This window comes from Rutidosis leptorrhynchoides, chromosome 1, assembly GCF_046630445.1.
Source record: "Rutidosis leptorrhynchoides isolate AG116_Rl617_1_P2 chromosome 1, CSIRO_AGI_Rlap_v1, whole genome shotgun sequence".
In the NCBI taxonomy this organism is placed as follows: Eukaryota; Viridiplantae; Streptophyta; class Magnoliopsida; order Asterales; family Asteraceae; genus Rutidosis; species Rutidosis leptorrhynchoides.
In genome coordinates, this window is record NC_092333.1 from 451,893,913 (window position 1) to 451,916,743 (window position 22,831).

Sequence of the window (22,831 nt, forward strand, 5' to 3'; positions counted from 1 at the left end):
TCACTTTTCTTATTATACAGTAGTAAAAAGATACTAAGATAAGCGGCACAATGATGAATAATCAAATTCCACATTAAGAGTGTTTTTGAATTACTACTTTAGTTTATTGAAATTTATAGAAAACTGAGTATATTTTTTTTATAAGTTCGAATTACTAATATTATTTGATGATAATAATATCTTCGGAGCTAGTAAAAAATATTAAATTTCGATAAGAAAAACCAACTGAAATAGCTTTTAAAATAATCGCATAACTTATATAATAGTAAATTACATAAATATTTGTTGATAATATATTTATATTTTACTATTTTTTATTTAAATCACACATATAAGCTTCATGCTTTAGTTAATTTGTCAGATACTTATAAAACTAGTAAAATGACCCGTGGAATCACGGGTTTATTTAAACGAAACAATTTAATGACATATTTAGGTATTAACTAAATGTAAATGCTAAAGTCATTTATTTTAAGTACCCTTTCGACTAAGAAACTTGTAGTTGTTTTTACAAATATATAGAGACATGTACTTTCGCATACCTATATAACGTAATTAATCTCGTAAAGAGAATTCATATTTGAATATTAATAATATAATAATTATAATTACTACAATAATAATAAAGTTTGCTCAAAGTTGATAATTTATATTTTTAATAATAATAATAATTATTAGTAATAATAAAAGCCTTTTGAATTTTTTTTAGAAAATTAAAATACAATTGTTATATAAAGGTTGTTAAATATACTTTAAAATTTGTAAATATGTTGGTGTTTTGTTGAAGATTAGTATTTTCTTTTTATAAAAGATTTCGTATTTTTTTTAAATTAAATTTAATATAAAATAATGACATCATCAAAGATGTTTTAAAAATTTTCTTTTTTATTTTGAATTATTTTTGTGCTTAGAAAATGTTTATTTATGACATCATCATTTTAGAGATTTAATATTAATATAGATTAAAAAGTTTCAACTTTCGGTTACAAAACTAGCTCCAATTATATTATATATTATATATTATATTATATTATACCTATATTTAAAAGACATAGGGTAAATGAATAGTACTCAGGAGTACTTTCGACTTTTCGCGTTTTTTTTCTTTTTTTTTTCAAATTGAACAACAAAACCCCCACACTTTATCCAAAAAATCAAACTCACCCCCCCAAAAAAGGGATAAAGTGTTAAATACCCATTCTCATAAAAAATCTTAAACAAACTCCACCCAAATATTCAACGGGCCATATCTTCGCATTCGCAACGAGTTAAATTTTTCCGCCACCATCGTTAAACTCGAAATAATTTAGGAACACAATGTCACTAGCTATACGCAAAACGGACGCTTTTTAAAAAACGCTAAATATTTGGGGTACTTTTCATACACGTTAATTCTCCGTTAAATTTTTAAAAGTCGACAATTCCATAGCGAAACGCGGAGATGCACATATATTGTTAATTTAAAATAACATTTAAATCTTTCACGGGTTATACCTTTTAGTTCGACTCGAGTTGCGCTTCAACGACATCATCGTTAACCACAAAATGATTTTACAAACTAAACGCAATAAAATACATTGAAAACCGAACTCCCGCCGCGAAGAGAGGGCTCGAACACTAGTTATTATTATCTATATAACAAATTAACAATAACAACATATTTCAAGCTGCATGTATAAGTTTTCAGATTTAGTAGTAGTTTCGTTAAATACCCCATAAAAGAGTTTGAACTTCATATAAATTTGTAAATATGTAAAAGAACACAAATTTTAGTGGCCAATGTGATAAATATGTTTGGGTGACGAGCTTGTTGGAGCTTATGGAAGCTTATAGGAGCTTGAGCTTATGATTTTAATAAGCTTCAAGTCATAAGCTTCGTTTGGTAGAGAAAAAAAATAGAGCTTATGAAAATCATAAGCTCTGAAAAAATAAGCTACTTTTAGTAGCTTATGAAAAAAAGTAGAGCTTATGAACTGGAAAATAAGCTCCAGCTAGTTTACCAAACACTTATAAAAAATAATAAGCTCCAGCTACCAATTTAAAAAATAAGCTACAGCTCCAGCTCTATCTCATAAGCTCCAGCTCAAGCTACAAGCTCCAGCTCCAGCTAATTTCATCCAAACACACCCAAAATTACAAAGATTTATTTATATAACTAATTTACAAAAGTACCCGTTCATAATTCCATTCCCCAAAATAACCCTCACCTCCCCCTCTATCTGACTATCTAACACCGCTATCTCTATTCCACCATTTTTACAACTCAAATTGAATCGCAGATTCCATTAATGCATCTGCTATCATTTTAAATTATGCTTTCATTTCAACTATGGTTTCTCTTAATTTCATTACACTCCTTCTAATTTCAACATTATTACACTTTCCACCCTCAGTTCATTCAACCTCCTGCTTAAACCCTAGCTCATCAAAACTCATAATCTCCGGTAACTCCACTATCTCCAGCGAAAACAACACATTCGTGTTAGGGTTTTTCAACACAAACGACGAATCGAAATGGTATTTAGGTATTTGGTACGCTTCAATCCCTACACCGACTTACGTTTGGGTCGCTAACAGAGAAACGCCGTTAACTAGCCGTGAATCGTCATCACTTGTTATCAGTGACGGAAAGTTAAAGTTAACGGAGTATCAAAACTCGCGATGCGACGTCGTTTGGCAGACCGACGATTTAAAGACTGAAGGTGCAACTGATTTGAAGCTTCTGGAAGACGGCAATTTGGTGGTTACGGATTCTGGCGGGGCGGTGATATGGCGGAGCTTTGATTTTCCGGCGGATACGTTTTTACCGGGGATGAATTTAACGGTTGGTCAAACGTTGACTTGTTGGAAAAGCAGTAACGATCCGGGATTGGGAAGGTATCTACTGCGGGTGCGTCCACCAGATTACGGTGAGGTCGAGTTATTATATAATAATAATAATATTACAAATAAAACGTATTGGAGTAGTGGAAATTGGACGGGGAATATATTTTCAGGTATACCGGAAATGACACTTCCGTATATATATAAATTTTATTTTAATAATCCGTTTACTGAAACGGCAACGTTTGGTTATACGGAAATAATGATGCAACAAAAACCGTTAACCCGGTTTAATGTTGATTACACTGGTCAAGTTAAACAGTACACGTGGTCACCACAAACGGAATTTTGGAACATGTTTTGGTCTGAACCAGAGAATGTTTGTAGAGTGTATGGATTATGTGGTAATTTAGGGTTTTGTAATGCGAAATCGATGGTTAAACCTTGTAGATGTTTGGATGGATTTCGACCGGTGGATGAGGTGGGGTGGGACGGTGGGGATTATTCCGGCGGGTGTCAGAGGGACGGGGATGCGAAATGTGACGAACACGATGAGTTTATGGAGATTGGGGATGTGGTGTTTGATCAAGAGAGAATGCAAATGGTTTCGGGTGGTAAAAGTGATTGTGAAAAGAAGTGTTTGAGTGATTGTGAATGTATTGGGTTGTCGTATAATTTGAAGACGAATTCGTGTAAGAATTATTTCGGGAGGATATTGAATTTGGGGAATTCGAGTTCAGGGTTGGGGATTGTTCAAGATTCGTTGAGTGTTAGGGTTTCGAGAGGGGTGAATGGAAAGAAGGTTGTAGGGAAGACGGTTATTATTGTAAGTGCGATTAGTTGTTTTCTTGCGATTTTGATGATTATGGTTTTAGGGTTTTTGGTGTTGAGGAAGAGGATGATTAAAAGGAAGAAACTAGAGGAAGAGTCTGTTTTTCCTGTAACGAATTTGAGGGTTTTTGCGTATAAAGAGCTTCATGCTGCTACTAATGGCTTCTCGGATCAGTTAGGGCATGGTGGTTTCGGGGCGGTGTTTAGTGGGGAAGTGGATTCGACGTTGGTGGCGGTTAAGCGGTTGGATAGACCGGGTGGTGGTGAAAAGGAGTTTCGTGCGGAGGTATGTACGATTGGTAATATTCAACATGTTAATCTTGTTAGATTAAGAGGTTTTTGTTCAGAAGAATCGGAAAGACTTCTTGTTTATGATTATATGCCAAACGGGCCGTTGAGTTCTTACCTGAAAACGGGTGGGCGGAGTCTTGATTGGGATGCAAGATTTAGAATTGCGATCGGAACTGCAAGAGGGATTGCTTATTTACATGAAGAGTGTAGGAATTGTATCATACATTGTGATATTAAGCCCGAAAATATTTTACTTGATCAAGAATTTTCAGCTAAGGTGTCGGATTTTGGTTTGGCTAAGTTGATTGGTCGAGATTTTAGTCGGGTTTTGGCTACGATGAGAGGAACGTGGGGGTACGTTGCTCCAGAGTGGATATCCGGGGTGGCTATAACCACGAAAGCAGACGTTTATAGTTACGGTATGACGTTATTGGAAATATTGGGTGGTCGTCGGAACGTTGAAGGGCCGCCGGATGGTAATGGCGGTGAGAGTAATGAAAAGTGGTTTTTTCCGCCCTGGGCGGCAAGGAGGATAACGGAAGGGGATTTGGCGGCAGTTGTCGACGAGAGGTTAAACGGTGAGTATAACATGGAGGAGGTGGTGCGGGTAGGGTTAGTGGCGGTGTGGTGTATACAAGATGAAGAAGGATCAAGACCGACGATGGGGATGGTGGTGAAGATGTTGGAAGGGGTGGTGGCGGTGGAGGTCCCACCGCCACCAAAGCTGCTTCAAGCGTTGGTTTCTGGTGAGTCTTTTCATGGTGTCGGTGGGAATAGTCAAAATGATACATTGTCAAGAGTCTCTGTTGATTCAAAAGATTAGGAGTCTCAGTTTCTTCTGTAAGGTTATATGTTATACATTTAGCCAATGCTTTGTTAATACCATTTTCTTTTTGTATCGTTTTTGGTATCGTTATATGCAAATGTAAACTTTGAAACGATACTTGTAGAGCCGTAAACGATGCTTGCTCGCTAGTCTATTACCCGTTCGATTTTGACTTTCAGATGTCAAAAGAATTATTGGATCTTTAGATGTTGTCTTCTGTTTTTTGAAATTATATTATGTGACACTGGAAGTCAATATGGAACAGCTAATAATGATCGATCAATGTAGGGAGTATCTTATTTGTAATGTAGTAACCCAATTAGCTTTCTTTAAAAAATGTCAAAAAGAACATTATTATTGAGCATTGTAGTGGTTATCTGATTAAAGCTGGATAAAAAAAGATGTAACGAACTTCATCCTCCGATTCAGAATTCTAAAAAGATTGATTCGTTTCTTGATTCAAGCCTTATATTCATTTGTGTTTCTCGTCTCGTTTTCGTGCTATCATAGTTGAGTATTAAAGTTGTATTTTTGAGTTTGTAATTTTGCGGGGTACATATTCGTGCTATCATAGTTGAGTATTAAAGTTGTATTTTTGAGTTTGTAATTTTGCGGTATACATATACATATATTCATGATGTAAGGTTTTTAGTTTCGTTGTCTGGGTTAAATTTATTGTACGTGGTCTCTCGTCGTTGCATCTGCTAGTGTTAACACAATTGGTTGCAGCCTTTCAAATTAAATATGAGTTCAATTCTTTTACATCGAATAGTACTGTAGTAATGAAGTCGTTTATGAGTCACGTTATCCATTGTTTTTCTGTTGAAAATTGGTATAACATTGCGACAAGATCAAACTAACAAGAATAGATTGGTTGGAACATGATGCAATTATGATAAACTTATAAGACCATATGGAATGGTCATTGTGTCATTTTCCGACGGTGTTCTGAGTGTGACGACGTTGCTTTGCACCGTCACCCATTAAATAAAATTTAGGCGGATGCATATATATATTTTGAGTAACCATTATGAGACCTTTTTTAGTAATGTGTTCATCCCAAAAACCAGCACGACATCCGTTCACAAGGGGATATGATATTTACAACACAATATTTACTTGTTCCACCATATTTTGGTGTTTATTTCTCAAAATGTCCTTTAATAAATTATTATAAAAAAATTTAAAAATTTTGTTTGAAGCCTTAGTAGTTTAGACAAATATGATGGAACAAGTAAGGTGTTGTTGTTTTTCCCTTCGCAGACCTTATTTTATCTTATGTCTGCGGGCGGGCAGATGTTTTAATTGCAGATTGTTTGTTTTTTCGAAGACATAACAAAAAATGATCTTCAAAGGTCTTCAAATGTGAAGCTCTAGAATATAGCTTCTAATTGTTGAAGACATATTGTGCCTGCTCCTTTCTAACTTTATCCCTTTCCCTTTCCTTCCTACTACACCAACATATATATCCACCTCCTTCCACACCACCTCCGGCACCACCTTAGCCGACACTATCTCCGGCAACATCACCTTCTCCGACACTAACTCCGGCAATATCACCTTCGTTGGCACTATCTCCGGGAACATCACCTCAAGCTTTTCTAAATTGATTAATTCCCTTTGATGACCGATCTATTTCATGATGTTTACAATCTCAAGCTATTCTTTTTTGTTCTGGGTTTGGTAATATAAACTCACAAACTTTTGTATTTTTTGTTTTGGGTTTGATTCTTTGCTTGGGTAATAGATTACTTCAATTTTTTGTTTGTTTTGAGTTTGATTCAGACTTTGCTATTGATTACTGTGTGAACTGTGATGTGAAAATTTTTAAACTTTTTTTTTGGGTTTGATTTATTTTTTGGTGAAAAGTGGTGGCTGTGGGAGTATGATGGAAGTGGTGGTGGTTGTGGGGGTATGATGGTGTGTTCATGATGAAACGTACTACATAAATAGTGTAATTTTCTTATTTATATTTGTTCAATGATCAATAGTCAAGATAAAAGATCTAGATTACATCAGTTTAAAAACAAGTTAATGACAAAAAAAAAAAAAAAAAAAACAAAAAAAAAACAACAAACCGTCTCCATTATTCATTATACATACCTTTATGTCACATATTCTCTACAGGCATGGTTCGCAAATCTTCGGATAAAAACATCTTACAAAATAAACAACACCTAAATATTGTGTTAGAAATATCATCTCGATGAGGTACCAAAGTCAACCTCGTCTCACATCTCACATAAACATAAAAAAAGAAAACTAAAGGAGGTTGTCAAAGTGTTACAATCCAGATGTGGTCTAGCGGTTGGTGACCTGACTCCTTTAAGGGAGGTCAGAAGTTCGACCCACGTTGGCTACATATTAACCCACAATTTCATCTCTGTCATGAAATTTCACCCATGACACCTTTCTCACATCGCGTTGAGGGGTAAAGGGGGTAGGAGATGAACGCGTGAGTGGTTAAGTCTCCGTGGATGATACTAACAACTGTCAAAAAAAAAAAAAAAAAAATTAGCGCATCTCGTGCCAATTTAAATTTTGGCGATGATGACAAATCATTTATGAGAACAAGACAAAGTATGTAATCGAGATGTAAAAGGCAAGGATTTGTACCAACTTAGCGTTTCGGGGGATGATGAATATGCATGCGTTTGTTTATTTAGTTGTTTAATTTTATCTGTAATAATTATAATTATTTTATTTAATTTTTAGGTTTACTTTTTAATTTAATGAAAACGTTTTTTTTTAACATTTTTCTATTTTATTATCTAAAAGAATATTGTATAATTTTAACCTTAAACACTCCTCAACATCATTTTCCCTATATTTTTTCACTGATAGTACTTCCGACGAACAATGTGTTAATGCATATTTGAATTCCTATTTCTATGAACAATATTGTATAATTCTGTCATGTAACTTTGAACTACTATTAAACGTTTGTTTTTTTTAACGACGATTTTTTGACATCAATAGATCATTTATTTCAACGACCCTCATCATTTGCACGTAACACACATGTTCGGCAGAAACTCTAACCCGATCGACGGTACCCGAAAACACATCCATTCGGGCAGTGTTCCGGGTAGAGGTCCGTGAACGAATTCGGTAAAACCTCCATATAGGGTCAATATATATCACCATTAGTGGTGTTCAATTTGTTTAAAGAAAATCATGTCATCCCTAAGGATCGAACCCATGATCTCTCCCTATCTCATTACTCAAAGGACAGGGGGAATCGTTGGGCTATGCCGCAAGTTCTGAACATTTGTTATTATGCGTGAATGAATTAATTGATAGTTAAACTGACCTGACAGTCGACCGACTGTCTCTGCAGACAGTATATATACGTGATTTGGGTTTCATTATAAGGTTATGCATTCCACATACCCTAATCGACCCAAACTTATCTGCAATCATCTTCTACCTCTAACCCACCGAATTAGACCTTTTAGGCGATGTTCCAATCTAGATATAGGTCTAGGTTTGGCTATTTCGTTCCCGAGAACAACCCGTAGTTCGATTACCCCTTGGTCTATTACTTTCCGCTTTTAGATCGAGTCACGACTAGTTCTAAGATCCTAACACATCGCCTACAAAATGGTATCAGAGCTGGAGTATCTGAATTAGTTGTTTTTAATTGAATACTTTTTGTGTTTTGTGGATTTTTTGGTAAAAAATTTATTTTTTGGTCAAATAGGTGATTTTACACGTTAAAGTTAGTGTTTTTATTGTACTGGGTGTGTTATCTGTGGTCTTCCTTAGATCCTACACGTCGTGGTTTGTGTTATTTCGTCAGAAACAAGTCACTTGATCGAGTTTTGTGAAAAACCCTAGTTTTCGTGACCTGCTGCTGTCAAGAACACAGTCGACCGACTAAGTTCTACTGTCGACCGATTGAGTAGTAAGTTCCAACCGTTTGTCACACAAATCGACTGACTGAGCCTTAGTTGACCATCGACCGTTTGAGACTGACCATCGACCGTTGGAGTGAGAAAATCGTCCGATTGATCAGCAATACCAACTGCCTTAGTAAGACATAATGCCGATCGTTTGACAATAGAAAATCGACAAGACAGTTGGACAATCAACCGTTTGAGTTTCTGCTCAAAGTGTTATTTCTAATGCAAATGTGAGGTTTGATATGGTGAATTATGTGAAGCAGATGTCGAATAATCTGATTTCTGTATCTCAAGTGACTGACAAGAAGGATAAAGTTGCTTTTGATGATAAATTCTGTTATATTTTGAAGAAAGAGTTTGCCATACCAGAAGACATGATCCTCGTGACTACTCGAAGATGTAAAGACCTGTATCTTCTTAATATATCAATGACTCATGTGAAAGATGCAACAAGTCATCAAGCCTTTGTATCAAAAGCTACTGAACATGACTCTATCTCATGGCATAAACGTATGGGTCATCTGAGTTTGAGAAAAATGAACCATCTCATTCTAAATGGGCTGGTTGAGGGAGTGAGTTTTCAAATTCTCGAGGGTTGTCTACCGTGTAAGAAGGGTAAGCAAACGAAGAAGTAACGCGCATACAAGAAACATCATTCTATCAATATTCCTATAGAGTTGCTGCATATGGATCTCTTTGTTCCCATTAGCCGCAAAAGCATCCTTGGAGATTCTTACTACTTGGTTGTGACTGATGAATACTCGCGATATTCTTAGGTGGTGATGTTAAAGAACAAGTCGGATACGTTTGAGCAAATCAGGCTATTAATTTTAAAGTAGGAGACGTTATACAACCTGAATGTCAGAAGGATTGGCGCAGATAATGGCATAGAATTCAAAAATCAACATATGGAGAGATTCTGCGGTGAGAAAGGAATTAACAATTCAGTCTGACATACTTCGCAATCTATTGGCGTAGCAGAAACGATAAATTAAACATTGATTGAAACGGCTAGAACTATGTTGGTTGATTCGGGTCTACCTGTTAACTTTTGGAATGAGGCAGTTGCTACAGCTCATTATACTATGAATCATGTGATGGTGAATAAAAGACACGGAAAGACGTGTTATGAGCTGCTACATAAGAGGATCCCAACATTAAACATCTGGAACCCTTTGGTGCACCGTGTACAATCATGATACAGGACATCAAAGGAAAGTTCAATCCAAATGTTGTAGCTGGAATGTTTCTGGGTTATGGGAATCCAAATAAAAGAGTGTTTAATACAGACACTAGGTGGGTTGAAGAGCTTTTTGAAGTTGATGTTCAGAGACATGGTAATGTTCCTGCTAGAAACGGGTTCTCATGGTAGTTTGACTATGTTCTATTTGATTCTTTTGGTCTTCCGCCCATTCCTGTCGATGAAGATGTTGTTTCCTAAGTGATGTATGATATACAAAACTCTTCTGATAATGTCTTCAAAGTGCCTTAGCAAGTGATAATGAAGTTAGTGACTATGAGGTTAATCCATCTTTTGAAAAATCTGATTCTGAAGAAGAAGTATAACCTCCTGAGGATGGTGACAATACTCACAATCTACCACCAAATGTACATATTCAAGAAGAACCTACTATAATTGGTAGTGTTCGTAAGTCAACTCGGACTGTTACTCTCCCGATATACTTGGATGATTATGTGATTAATCCGAAAGGCATGTCTGGTGCATCCTCAAATGAAGCATCAACTTCTGATACACAGTACCCATAAGTGCAAATGTTGTGATGGCATTATAGTCATGATTGAACATAACAGGCAGAATCTTCAGAAATGCTTATTCATGTTTTGTTTGTGATGTGCGTAGAGGTGTATACAAAATAGTTAAATTTTTACAAGAAAATACTATTAAATACGATACAATTTTACACAAGATATTTATTTATTTATAGAATGGATATGCCTAAACCTTGCTACAACACTTATAGGCAGTGTACCTAATCGTACAGTAGTGTAGTTTTTAGTAAGTCCGGTTCGTCCACAGGGAACTCGCCAAGTTTAACGCTATATTTTTAAAACTATATTTGTAAAAATACAAAAATATATATATATAGTATTATTATTATAAAAGGGGGTTTTTAACGTTTAATGACCGGTTTGTCGATTTTAAAACTTTAGTCGCAGTTAAAACCTAATGTAAAATATTAAATATATAAAAGACTTAATTTAAAGCGTAAAGTAAATAACGATAATGAAATTGTGATAAATAAAAGTGCGATAAATAAAATTGCGATAATTAAAAAGTACGATAATTAAAAGTGCAATTAAATAAAATGACAGTAAATAAAAGTGCGATAATTAAAAGTGCAATTAAATATGAAATAAAGGAATTATGCTTATTTAAACTTCCGTAATCATGACGTTCGACGTGTTGTTTTTAGTTTATTCCCATGGGTTAATTGTCCTTTGTCCTGGATTATTTGATATGTCCATACAGATTTGTCCATAATAGAACATCAGTCATAATCATAAAGTGCGAGAGTCTTCGTCAAATTATCCTTATACCCGAAGTCAAATATTCCAACTAATTGGGGATTCGAATTGTAACAAGGTTTTAATACTTTGTTTAATGAATACACCAGGTTATCGACTGCGTGTAAACCAAGGTTTTACTACTTTGTTAACAATTACACCAATTACCCTTGAATGTAATCCACCCCTATTTCAACAAGTCTATTAACTATTAATCCAGTTCCGTGTCCGGTTAAATGAACAATTATTGGTATTTATAGATATCCCGCCCACCGTACCCAGTCAAGCGTATGTGATTATATATAAATACGTCAAATTATAAGTCTATATATTAAATTAACGAGGTATCGTTTAGTTAATATAAAGCCCATTAATAGCCCATAGTCTAATTTCCACAAGTGTCGTTCTTTTGTCCAAACTCCAATTATGGTACAAAGCTCAATTACCCAATTTTAATATTTAGCCCAACATCACGATTACTTCGGCATTAAATAAGCATAATAATAACTTAGCTACGAGACATTAATTTAAAAAGGTTGAACATAACTTACAATGATTAAAAATAGCGTAGCGTTACACGGACAGAATTTCGACTTACACCCTTACAACATTCGCTAACATACCCTTATTATTAGAATTTAAAATTAAAATTATAATATAATATATATATATATATATATATATATATATATATATATATATATATATATATATATATATATATATATATCGTTGAGTGAATGAAGAAGAAAAAGATATATATAAATCGACCAAAACACGCGAAATTTATAGGGTGTCAGCTGCTACAGGGGCTCATGCGATCGCATGAGTTTTGCTCCTCCAGGCCATGTGATCGCATGGCCAGTTGGATCCAGCGACATTTGGTTGTTTGCATCTTGCCGACGGTTTCTAATAAATATATATAATATATAAATAATTTTAAGAATTATTTAAATATTATATTATATTTATGTGCATAGTTGACTTGTAATTTTCGCTCCTTTGCGTCGAGCGTTGAGAGTTGACTTTGGTCCCGGTTCCGGATTTTCGAACGTCCTTGCGTACAATTTAATATCTTGTATTTTGCGTTTTGCGACTTGTACTCTTGTAATTTTAAGACGTTTCTCATCAATAATTTGAACCTCTTGGATTGTATTTTGTACTTTTGAGCTTTTTGGTCGTTGGCGTCTTCAATTCGTCGAATCTGTCTTTTGTCTTCACCTTTTATTATTTAAACGAATATTGCTTGTAAATAGAACAATTTCAACTAAAAGCTTGTCTTTCTTGAGGGATAATGCTATGAAATATATGTTCGTTTTTAGCATTATCAAATATTCCCACACTTGAGCGTTGCTTGTCCTCAAGCAATATAGTCTTGAAATAAAAATACTAGAATCACTTCTTTATTCTTCACTCTTTGTACATCAGTGATTTCTATACAGCGGTATGAACAATGGTAGTAACGATGTGGTTTACAGTCCCACATGACTATGAAAATTTAGATCCTTAAGGAAATTGGATCTTTATGAAAACATTTGATCTTTTGAAAATTAAATCTAGTTTTTACCCTAGATAAGTTTTTCGGAATAACCCTTCACCGGTGTTGCAAACTGAAATGCCCCGTTCATATTAATTATAAATGTTTCATATTAATTGGTTTCTTTGCGAGGTTTTGACCTCTATATGAGACGTTTTTCAAATCTTGCATTCGTTTTTAAAAACAACCATAACCTTTATTATTGAATAAAGGTCTTAATGACATAATTTAGATTGTCTATCAAAGACAATCTCCTTAAATAAATAAGTTTTTACACAACCCATTACAATATGATCAAATATATTACAACAAATACTCCGAATGCAAGTTTAAACAATATAAACAATTATGCCGACTCCAAATCTTGAACTTGGGTTGGCATACGACAGCGAAAGCGTTTTTAATATTCACCTGAGAATAAACATGCTTAAAACGTCAACAAAAATGTTGATGAGTCATAGGTTTAATTTCTATATAATAAGCATAACATTTAATAAGCCACAAGATTTCATTTAATTAAATGCGCAGGATCATTACAACTGCAAAAATCATTCATACGATGAGTCGCCTGGTAACCGACCTTAACATAGAGCGCTTAAGATATCTGGCATCATACATTCCGCTATTCAAATATATGACAAGAACCCTTCGAAGTACTAAAGCATTTCCACTATTCGAAAATGGGGGTGGTTGGTGCCCGTAGATCTACCTTTAGGATTCGTGTCAATTAGTGTTTTTCACTAATTCTTAGGTTACCAAGCATAATAATAATAAGTACAGATATCCGGTATAACAAAACAATCGTAGAATGTAGTTTCATGATCTTGTGCTTATTTTGTAAAATATTTATAAATTTGCATGTATTCTCATCCCAAAATAATTTAGATAGTAAAAATGGGACTATAACTCACTTGTGATGATTTCCGAATAGATGGTGATAAGACTTGGCCTTTTGACAAATTCACGAACCTAATAATAATATTCTTGTGTTAAGATATATATATATATATATATATATATATATATATATATATATATATATATATATATATATATATATATATATATAATTAATTAATATTCCATACTTATGATACTTGTGATAATTTTAATTGTCCATTGTTAGTAGTCTAACGTTCGTAGTCCAATAGTCCAATAGTATAAATATATATATATATATATATATATATATATATATATATATATATATATATATATATATATATAAATGCGTATATTGTGTTAGAATTCACTAACACTATAATATATTGTCTTAATATAATAAGACACATAATATGTATATTGTCTGAAGCAATCCGCGACCCATTGTATACATGTCTCAGGCTTGATCACAACTCAAAGTATATAATATTTTGGAATCCACTTCGACCCACAGCTAACTCGAAATTACTGGCAATGGTGTCTTATAGTTCGTTCCAATAATATATATAGAAGAAATCAAAATGATATGTCAAAACACTGTATACGGATCCACGGTGATCAAGTCATATATATATATATATATATATATATATATATATATATATATATATATATATATATATATATATATATATATATATATATATATATATATATATATATATATATATGGTGGCTTACGATCTTTATTAAGACTATAATATATTGTCGTAGAACTTAATCACGACTATTATAAATTCTATTTCCATAAGTTTGGGAACAAGACATGTATAAATACATGTAGGATACAAGGTAAGTTAGCTAGGATAAGGTTAGCATCCATTTTTATTAATCAAAATCGTAGCTAAAAACAAGCAAAAATATCCAATTTTGTTTTACCCATAATTTCTTAGTTACAAATCCGTTTTGAGTGATTCAAGTTGCCATGGTTTCATATCGAACTAAACATTATTAATCTTAACATAAAAAGTATAAGTTTATAGTCGAAAATACAGCTTAGGTATCAAATAAGAGAATATAGTCATATCCGTCGTAAGAACGACATCTTGATGACCCTTTTGAAAAACATACTTCCACTTAGAGTTTAACCATGGATTTTGGATATATTTCATATCCATATAAAATAAGATTTTTTACCAAAGCAAATCTTTTAATTAAAGTTTAACATAGGTTTTTAAAATTAAACCCAAAACAGCCCCCGATGATCTATGACGGCGTATGTTCAGTTTTAAGGTGTTCTTCGTGTTTACAAGTTTTATATCCTTATGTTAGCTTGACATACTATCATAATACATGTGTTGAAGTATTTTAAAAGTCAATTTAGAATGATTAAATTTGTTTGTGAACAAGTTTAGAATTAATCTAAACTATGTTCTTGTTGTTGTAAGTTATAAACTCATAATAAGATAGCTATATGGATATGAATCGAAAAAAATTATGAATAAGGTGACTACCTCAAATTAAATGAACAAAGTTGCTGAGAAAATAAGATGATAATCTTGTGATCAAAGATATCCTTGATGGCTTGTAATCCTTGGAGTAGAATCGTAGAATGAACAAAAGTTCGAATAAGATTTCTATCTTGAATTAAGATAGTTATAAGTAAATGAATTGAACCAAAGCTTATATATGATTCTTACCTTGATAAAGAGGAGTAGATGAGTTAACAAAGTATTCTTAAAGCTAGTTTATGATCAAAGTGAATGACGATTTTCTAGTACTTGAAGTATGTGTGTTTAAAGAGTGTTTAAAGAGTAAGAAATGGAGAGAATACTTGGAGTTCTTGTGTGTGAGTATTATGAGAGTGAAGGTAAGTTAAATAGCTGATATGAATGAGTAAAAAGAGTGTTAAAAGTCGTGGTTCATGCATATGGTTAAGAGACTTTATCAAAATTTAGAATATAGCATAATAATGCAAACTAGAAGTTAAATGTTGGTTCCCACAAGTCTCCATCATGTTTATCCTTGTCTTATAACTCATAGGGCTGCTAAGGAGGCTATAATTGGTATTTCATATTGGTATATACTCATAGTATTTAAATATGGAAGCTGGGTATGATACGGGTGTAAATACCGAATGAATACGAATAGAATTCTTGATGGAATTGAATGAGATTATGAGTATAGCTATCTTTGTTGAGTATAAGTATGTTAGTATATATGTTTAAGTCCTTCAAAAGTGTATTAATACATATTAATACAATACATATACATACATTTTAATTTAGAAGTTATTACAACGTTAATCGTTATATATATATATATATATATATATATATATATATATATATATATATATATATATATATATATATATATATATATATATATATATATATGTATATAATCTTGAAGTCTTTAAGTTAGTAATCTCATTTTATGTATATAACCAATTGTTATTATATGTAATGAGATACTTAAATATCAATTTATCAAATCATAAGTATATATATATATCCATATATACATCATTATATAATTATTTCGAGTTATGACGTTCGTGAATCGTCAGACAAACTGGGTGGCCAAACATTTGTATAAAATTCATTTCAAATAACCAAATCTTAATGAGTTTGATTGCTTAATATGTTGGAAACATTAATTATGTAAATATTAATGTTCTATATATTAGCGGAAAAATTCGGGTCGTTACATTACACACCCGTTAAATTAAATTTCGTCCCGAAATTTAGAATTGTACCTAGTTAACGTGCGATATCGGGAAACAAATGTGGGTACTTCAGCTTCATTTGGTCTTTTCATTCCCAAGTAAATTCAGGTCCTCTATGAGCATTCCATCGAACCTTAACGATTGGTATCTTACTTTGTTTGAGTCGTTTGACCTCACGATCCATAATTTCGACGGGTTCTTCGACGAAATTTAGTTTCTCGTCAATTTTAATTTCGTCTAAAGGGATAATGAGATCTTCGGTAGCTAGGCATTTCTTCAGGTTCAAAACATGAAAGGTGTTGTGAATCTTTTCTAATTGTGGAGGTAGCTCAAGTAGATAGGCCACCGGCCCAATGCGTTTTTCAATCTTGAATGGTCCAATGTATCTTGGGATCAATTTCCCCCACTTTCCAAAACGAATAACACCTTTCCAAGGTGATACCTTAAGCATAACCATATCACCCTCCTCAAACTCTAAAGGTTTTCTCCTAACATCTGCATAGCTCTTTTGTCGACTCCGGGCTATTTTCAATCGTTGCTGAATCTAAATGATTTTATCGGTGGTTTCTTGGATAATTTTTGGACCTGTAATCTGTTTATCCCCCACATCACTCCAACAAATCGGAGACCTGCACTTCCTACCATAAAGTGCCTCGAATGGTGCCGCCTCAATACTAGAATGGTAGCTGTTGTTGTAGGAAAACTCAGCTAACGATAGATGTCGATCCCAAATGCTTCCAAAATTAATAACACATGCTCGTAGCATGTCTTCGAGTGACTGAATCGTCCTTTCACTCTACCCATCAGTTTGTGGATGATAGGCAGTACTTAAATCTAGACGAGTTCCCAACGCTTCGTGTAATGCCTGCCAGAATCTGGAAGTAAATCTTCTATCACGATCAGAGATAATAGAGATTGGTATACCATGTCTAGAAACAACTTCTTTCAGGTATAATCGTGCTAATTTCTCTATACCATCCTCTTCTTTTATTGGCAAAAAGTGTGTTGACTTAGTAAGACGATCGACTATTACCCAAATCATATTATAACCACCTGCGGTTCTCGGTAACTTAGCAATGAAATCCATGGTAATGTTTTCCCATTTCCATTCTGGAATTTCAGGTTGTTGGAGTAGACCCGATGGTTTCTGATGTTCAGCTTTGACTTTAGAACAAGTTAAACATGCTCCTACATATGTGGCTATATCGGCCTTCATTCCTGGCCACCAAAAGTTTCTCTTGAGGTCTTGGTACATTTTCCCCGTTCAGGGATGTATTGAATTTCTGATTTTATGTGCTTCATCTAGTACCACTTTCCTCAAATCCCCATTCTTTGGTACCCAAATTCTTTTAGCCAAATACCTGGTTCCGTCTACCCGAATATTAAGATGTTTTTCTAATCCTTTGGGTATTTCCTTTCCAAAAATTCCTTCCTTCAAAACCTCTTGTTGTGCCTCTTTTATTCGATTAGTAAGATTAGTATGAATAATCATGTTCATAGCTTTTACTCAAATAGGTTCTCTTTCCTTTCGACTCAAGGCATCGGCTACCACATTCGCTTTCCCTGGGTGGTAACGGATTTCACAATCATAATCATTTAACAGCTCAACCCACCTAAGCTGCCTCATATTTAGTTGCTTTTGATTTAAATATGTTGGAGATTTTTGTGGTCGGTGTATACAATAAACTTGACCCCATATAGATAATGTCTCCACATCTTTAATGCAAAAACAACGGTGCCCAATTTCAGATCATGTGTGGTGTAGTTTTGTTAATGAATTTTGAGTTTTCGAGAAGCATATGCAATCACCTTCTTCCATTGCATAAGAACATACCCAAAACCCATTCTTGATGCGTCGCAGTAGATAACAAAATCTTCCATTCCATCAGGTAACGATAAAATAGGTGCCGTAGTCAACTTCTTTTTCAACAATTGGAAGGCACCCTCTTGTTCGGAAGTCCATTCATACTTCTTCCCCTTATGTGTCAAGGCAGTTAAAGGTTTGGCTACTCGGGAGAAATCTTGAATAAATCTCCTATAATAACCGGCTAGACCCAAAAATTAACGTATTTGCGTTGGAGTTTTCGGGATCTCCCAATTTTTGATGGCTTCAATCTTGGCGGGATCAACTTTGATTCCATTACTACTGACTACGTGGCCAAGAAATTGTACTTCATTTAACCAAAAAGCGCACTTAGAGAATTTTGCATAAAGTTGTTCTTTTCTTAACAACTCTAATACAAGTCTCAAGTGTTGTTCGTGTTCTTTGTTATTCTTCGAATAGATAAGAATGTCATCAATAAAGACAATAACAAACTTATCTAAATATGGACTACATACTCGGTGCATGAGATCCATGAAAACTGCGGGTGCATTGGTTAGACCGAATGGCATAACCATGAATTCGTAATGGCCATAACGAGTTCTGAAGGCTGTTTTTGGTATATCGGCTTCTTTAACCCTCAGTTGATGATAACCCGATCTTAAGTCGATTTTGGAGTATACGCTCGAACCTTGGAGTTGACCAAATAGGTCGTCGATTCGGGGTAAAGGGTATCGGTTTTTGATGGTTACTTTGTTCAACTCACGATAATCGATACACATGCGAAAAGACCCATCTTTCTTTTTAACGAACAAAATTGGAGCTCCCCATGGTGACGTACTCAGTCGGATAAAACCACGTTCTAATAATTCTTGTAGCTGACTTTGTAATTCTTTCATTTCGGTGGGCGCAAGTCTATATGGAGCACGAGCTATTGGTGCCGCTCCTGGTATAAGATCTATTTGAAATTCAACGGATCGGTGTGGAGGTAGTCCCGGTAATTCGTCCGGAAACACCTCAGGAAATTCTCTTGCAACAGGAACGTCATCGATTTTCTTTTCTTCTTTTTCAACCTTCTCGACGTGTGCTAGTATGGCATAGCAACCTTTTTTTATTAGTTTGCGCACCTTCAAACTACTAATAAGATTTAATTTGGCATTACCCTTTTCTCCGTACACCATTAAGGGTAACCCGTTTTCTCTCGGAATGCGAATCGCCTTCTCATGACAAATAACTTCAGCTTTCACCTTGGACATCCAGTCCATTCCAATAATTACGTCAAAGCTTCCCAATTCCACCGGTATTAAATCAATTGCAAACGTTTCGCTAACTAAACTAAGTTTTCGATTTCGGCAAATTTTATCAACCTTAATTAGTTTACCGTTTGCTACTTCAACTATACACTTTTTATCCAAAGGCGTTAACGGGCAATTTAATTTGGCACAAAATTCTCTACTCATATAACTTCTATCGGTACCTGAATCAAATAAAACATAATCAGGTGTATTGTTGATAAGAAACGTACCCGTAACAAGCTCCGGGTCTTCCTGTGCTTTCTCCCCATTAATGTTGAAGGCTCTCCCACGGCCTTGCCTATTTCCATTCCTGCACTGGTTTATGGTATGGCCCGGTTTTCCACATCCATCGCAAACAATGCCGTTATTATTTGTTCTGGCATTATTTACTCCTTTGTTTCTATTTGGTCCGTAGACTTCACACTTTGCCGCAATATGGCCATTCCTATTACACTTGGTACATAATTCTCTACAAAACCATTCCGGATGAAACGTATCACACCTTGGGCATATAGTCCTTTGCTTTTTGTTATCGTTGTTGTTGTTGTTAGGGTTATTGTTGTTGAGACGTTTGTTGTTGTTATTGTTGTGATTGGGATTGTTGTTGTTATTATTATTGGGATGGTTGTTGCGGTTATTGTTGCGGTTGTTGTTACGATTATTGTTGTTGTTGGGGTGGTTGCGATTGTTGTTGTAATTGTTATTTTGATTGTTGTTGTTGTACTGGCGACCCTGATCACTGCTTTCCGCCCACTTTCTTTTTCCCTGTTTCATTATGGCCTCCTCGACCGCTTCTTTCTTTATCTTTCCTGTAATTTGACCTATCAATTTGGAGGCTATACGGCTCGCTTTCTGCATTGTTACAGGGTCGTTAGCACCTACATGCTCTTGGATTCGTTCCGGCAACCCTTTTATGAATGCTTCAATTTTTGCTTCTTCGTCCTCAAATGCTCCAGGACACATTAAAGCCAGTTCATTGAAACGTTGCTCGTAGGTAGTGACATCTAACCCTTGGGTTGTCAGTGCTTTAAGCTCTGCCTTGAGCTTGTTGATTTCGATTCTGGGACGGTGCTCTTCCGTCATCATGTGCTTGAAAGCGGACCATGGAAGTGCGTAGGCGGTATTCTGTCCTACGTAATCCATGTAGGTATTCCACCATGTCAAAGCAGTACCCCTGAAAGTATGTGTGGCATACTTAACTTTATCCTCTTCTGCGTAGTTTCTGATTGCGAACACGGCTTCAACCTTCTCTGTCCACCGCTTTAGTCCAACGGGTCCTTCAGTTCCTTCAAACTCATTGGGTTTTCAGGCCATAAATGCTTTATAGGAACATCCTACCCGGTTTCCATTGTTTCCTCCACTGCTGGAACCCGATTGGTTATTTTTGTTCATTGCATTCACCACTGCAGCCATATTTGCAGCGAAAGCTTGAAGTTCTTCTGTGTTCAATTGTTGTTGTCTAGTAGCTGGAGGAGCCATTTCCTTCAAAAATAGCCGACTGAGTTAATCATATAGAATTTTAGAAGTAGCCAAAAAGTATTTTGTAGCTTAATATGAACTTATTATTATAAAATCCTTTTCTTCATATTAGCGTTTTATAACTATAATAATGTTCATACTTAGCAGCTAACACACAAATTAACTACTAAAATTCTAATATAAAAAACTATGGTAAGTTATTACGTTACTACGTAATAATAAGTTGTAATAATAATAATAAACCTTCCATGCTTATTCTTATTATTATACAATCATAAGGAAAATTACATTGCGAATTTTCTTACAAACTTAAACACACAATATAATACATATTATACAATGCATGGAATACAGGATAGCTGCCAATGGTTCAAGAACGGAGAGATTTCTTAGATGTTGACGTTGTTTCTTTCTCGGCCAAACGCTTGGATTTTCGTTTGGATAGTTCTTTTTCCAATTCCTCCCAATTGGTTCTTTCGGCTAATTGTTTGGGAGCAAAACCAACAGTCGTTATACGAGCGGTCATTTTATAAACTGGTCTCTTAGGTGGTTCAGGTGGATGATCACAAACATTTTGGGTCATAATAGGTTCATCGGGTTTGGGATCGGGTATAACAGCCAAAGATTTTCCCAAATCACGTTATGGTTCGGTAATTTCCACAACTTCTTCGGGTTTCCTCTTCGGGATCTTCTTCTGGATCCTCTTCTGGAACCTCTACTGGCAATTGTGAATCTTCCCAATTTTCCCAACAATTTTCCACTTTAATGGTAGCACCAAAAGTTAACTTTTTCATTGGTTCATAAGTCGTATGCTTTGACTCAACCTCCGAATCACTTGATAAGTAAATGAAATCTGAATCACTAGAGATGCTTATATGATCGGATGAAGTCATCTATCACATAATAGCAGGCACGTTAAGAGAATGATATATCTTATAATATTTATATGTTAATAATCTTATGTTTCCAACAATTATATTAAGCAATCATTTTTAAAATAATTACGGTCGAAGTCCAGACTCACTAATGCATCAAAAATCAGTTAGACACACTAATGAAAAAATTTCTGATTCTCTAAGACCAACGCTCGGAAACCAACTGAAATGCCCCGTTCATATTAATTATAAACGTTTCATATTAATTGGTTTCTTTGCGAGGTTTTGACCTCTATATGAGACGTTTTTCAAATCTTGCATTCGTTTTTAAAAAACAACCATAACCTTTATTATTGAATAAAGGTCTTAATGACATAATTTAGATTGTCTATCAAAGACAATCTCCTTAAATAAATAAGTTTTTACACAACCCATTACAATATGATCAAATATATTACAACAGATACTCCGAATGCAAGTTTAAACAATATAAACAATTATGCCCACTCCAAATCTTGACCTTGGGTTGGCATACGACAGCGGAAGCGTTTTTAATATTCACCTGAGAATAAACATGCTTAAAACGTCAACAAAAATGTTGGTGAGTCATAGGTTTAATTTCCATATAATAATCATAACATTTAATAAGCCACAAGATTTCATTTAATTAAATGCGCATGATCATTACAACTGCAAAAATCATTCATACGATGAGTCGCCTGGTAACCGACCTTAACATAGAGCACTTAAGATATCTGGCATCATACATTCCACTATTCAAATGTATGACAAGAACCCTTCGAAGTACTAAAGCATTTCCACTATTCGAAAATGGGGGTGGTTGGTGCCCGTAGATCTACCTTTAAGATTCGCGTCAATTAGTATTTTTCACTAATTCTTAGGTTACCAATCATAATAATAATAAGTACAGATATCCGGTATAACAAAACAATCGTAGAATGTAGTTTCATGATCTTGTGCTTATTTTGTAAAACATTTATAAATTTG

General features: G+C 34.5%; 1 protein-coding gene across 1 annotated transcript; it reads left to right on the forward strand.

Annotated features, from left to right (window-relative positions):
• Window positions 1–2,197: 2,197 nt before the first annotated feature.
• Window positions 2,198–4,965, forward strand: LOC139873284 (G-type lectin S-receptor-like serine/threonine-protein kinase SD2-2). Its single transcript, XM_071861218.1, has one exon. It carries the CDS (start codon window positions 2,330–2,332, stop codon window positions 4,766–4,768), a length of 2,439 nt encoding a protein of 812 aa, XP_071717319.1. The 5' UTR covers window positions 2,198–2,329; the 3' UTR covers window positions 4,769–4,965.
• Window positions 4,966–22,831: the final 17,866 nt, after the last annotated feature.